Source organism: Rhipicephalus sanguineus, chromosome 1 (assembly GCF_013339695.2).
Source record: "Rhipicephalus sanguineus isolate Rsan-2018 chromosome 1, BIME_Rsan_1.4, whole genome shotgun sequence".
NCBI lineage: Eukaryota > Metazoa > Arthropoda > Arachnida > Ixodida > Ixodidae > Rhipicephalus > Rhipicephalus sanguineus.
Window position 1 is genome coordinate 260290250 of NC_051176.1, and position 3097 is coordinate 260293346.

The 3097-nt window shown below is 46.9% G+C and overlaps 1 protein-coding gene across 1 annotated transcript; it reads left to right on the forward strand.

Annotated features, from left to right (window-relative positions):
- The first annotated feature begins 539 nt into the window (after positions 1 to 539).
- LOC119378832 (E3 SUMO-protein ligase PIAS3) lies at positions 540 to 2239 on the forward strand. The gene has a single exon (XM_037647854.2). It carries the CDS (start codon positions 622 to 624, stop codon positions 2125 to 2127), a length of 1506 nt encoding a protein of 501 aa, XP_037503782.1. The 5' UTR covers positions 540 to 621; the 3' UTR covers positions 2128 to 2239.
- The last annotated feature ends 858 nt before the right edge of the window (positions 2240 to 3097 follow it).

Here is a 3097-nt window from a genome sequence, read left to right on the forward strand (position 1 = left end):
AGGGAACACTTGCGTTTCGGGTATTCGGGTATATCCGGATTTCGCTCTCCTGCAAAAGTATAGTGGCTTAGATCTGCATAACACTGCTGCTGGTTGACACTTCCGAACCCTTATGATAGATCAATAACGTGCACGAACAATCTTTGCTCAGCCGCTAGCCGTTAGGGTGCCAACAAAATTAAAGTTGCTCATTCGAGTGTTCCCTTTAACAGTGGACCGTACTGTACAAGTGCGCAGTTATAGCTTCATAACACATTTTGGACCGCGGGGTTGTTTACTGGCCCTTTAAGTGCATAAGGCAGGCTTCAGTTACGATTAACCCATGCAAGGCCAGTATTTCTAAACTGTGTAAAAATTTTAATGAAAATTATATAGTGGCAGTGAATTCGAGCTACATTTTTCAATGAAAACATCATCTTGCCCAGGAAAAAGAGAATCGCAGGGGGCCCATTTACATTATAAAGTACAGTGTGGCCAATCCCCCTTGTGGGTATGAGCCAAGATCTAGGCGACAAGACAAGACAAGACAAGGTCGACCTCTGTACGACCTCTGAGCCCTGATGCCTAGGGTTAGCAGCGTACTTTTTCTCAGTTAGCTTGGTCTTTAATCGGAGGAGAAAAATGTCTGATTTGGAAGAATACCGGCAAATGATTCTACGATTTAGGGTGAAGCAGGAACTGCGAGTGCTTCTAGCTTTCGCCGGTCAGAAAAAGTATGGCAAGAAGCAAGAGCTCCAGCGTCGGGCCATGGAGTTGCTGAAGAGCAACTCGATGCCCATCTTGACGAAGATAAGGGATTTGCACAATAGCAGGTTCCCGTCGTCGTCGCTGGGCGCCAGCCTGCATGCAACAGCTGACGCGGCCGATCGGCGGCCCTGCGGTGCCACCCCTGGCAGTGTCCAGAAGGATCCCGCCTCGCACTTGCCCCCCAGTGCGACCACCCGAGCAAGCAACCTGACGACTGGCCACCACGGAGCAGATGGGGCAGGGCCACCACCCTTACACTCGGACTACTCGTCCCAGCTGCACCACGTGGCTCCACCTCCGCCGCCACTCATGGGTCCCGATGGCGCGGCTGGAGGTCCTCGCACACAGTCTATCCACCCAGATGTGCGTTTCAAGAGGCTGCCATTCTATGACATCCTGGCTGAACTCCACCCACCAGCAAGTCTGATGCCTAAAAGCAATGCAGAGTATCAGGAGGCCAGATTCATGTTCCACTTCACACCACAGCAAGTGCTGGACATAGTCTCTTCAAGGGAATACAACTTGGGAACAAGGCCAGAATTCACTGTTCAAGTACAGCTCAGATTCTGTCTGCTGGAAACAAGCTGTGAGCAGGATGACAACTATCCTCCAATGATGACTGTCAAGGTCAACTCTAACATGTGTCCTTTGCCAAGCATAATCCCCACCAACAAGCCTGGCATGGAGCCCAAGCGGCCAAGCCGACCGCTCAACATTGTCTACATGTGCCGCCTTTCCTCTACAGAACCCAATCACATATCCGTCACCTGGCTTGCCAAGGATGGCCTGGCCTATGCCTTGGGTGTGTACCTTGTGCGAAAGTTGACGGCAACAACTCTCCTTCAACGGCTGAAAGAAAGAGGCCCGAGTAATCGCAACAACACAATAGCAATGATCAAAGAAAAGCTGCGATGTGACCCCGATTCAGAGATTACAATGATGAGTCTGCATGGGTCCCTAATCTGTCCGCTGGGCAAGATGCGAATGAACATTCCGTGCCGAGCACTAACGTGCCCACACCTACAGTGCTTTGATGCTTTGCTGTACTTGCAAATGAATGAAAAGAAGCCCACGTGGACCTGCCCAGTCTGTAACCGGCCGGCCGCCTTCTCATCTTTGGCGATAGACGGGCTATTCATGGAAATTACTATGAAGGAACCTTGCAATTGTACTGAGGTTGAATTGCACGAAGATGGTTCCTGGTCACCTTTGGTGCCGAAGAAGACCCATGCTGTTAAAAATCCCTTTTCTACAGCAATGGCATCTATGCCTGGAAGTTCACCTCCTTCAACACCATTAAGGGAACAGGCTGAACAAGCCGCCAAGAAGCCTCGTGTAGCGATCATAGACCTGACAGCAGCGAGCAGCGACGAGGATTGAACTGAACTGTGCCGGCAGTTTAGTACCCAAGCCCCTGCTGGTACACTACCGCGGCTCTTGTTTCAACCCTTTTAATTGAAATTAAATGGTAAGCCCAGGAGGCTGATACTGTTTAAATATGCTCTGTATACTGTTGTCTTAATTGATGGGGAAGTTTCTATCTGAATATACTACCAGTGAAACTAAGGCATATGCCCTCTCAAGTCATGACGTCACTGGTGTAGCCAGTCACCAGCCCATTTCCTGAAATATCGATTGTATGTTTACACAAGCATACACACATACGAGCATACATAAAGTGAGAGCTTGGACGCAATACAGCAGCACAAATATTGCCCATTTCATGTATGGGGGGGTTAGTACTGTAACTGTAGTTTCCTTAGCTTCTCGAAATTAATGGCCCTTGCATAAAATGAATATCATGCCATATTGCAAGATAGACTGATGGACAATTATTTAGATAATTTAGCAGTATTAGTACACTATATAAACTCAAATAAGTGTCTGTGTGCTAGCATTTGGTGCCTTTCACTTTTGCTGTCTCCTTGTCGCTGCCTGTGTCACAGTACACGAAGAGTGCTGATCTACTCTTCGTGTGTAAACAAAGTGCTTTCATCCTGTTTTTTGGTTTTTCATTCACGGACAACAGAATTGAAGGCAGAAGCTATGATTCATATTAGGCTATTTATTCGGCAACCAAATGCCCTGTACCTGTAGAATGTCACAACTGTCACGCTTGAACGCATAAATCATTACAGTGAGTGGCAAGCTGCTTTTGTTTAGTCCTGTGTTTTTATCTGCACTTATCGTTCTTCCCACTTTCACATCATCTTGCAAATTATAAGCATTTTGGTATTTTGTATGTACATTATGTTTGATAAATATTTTGCAAGTCTAAATATTTAATGTACTCTCAAGTATAGCTATAGAAATGGTTTGTTGGCTTGTGATAATCTGTTTTTCATCCTTT

What these genes read in the sequence shown, in the direction of transcription:
- LOC119378832 (XM_037647854.2), top strand. Translation starts at nt 622, where the DNA reads ATGTCTGATTTGGAAGAATACCGGCAAATGATTCTACGATTTAGGGTG.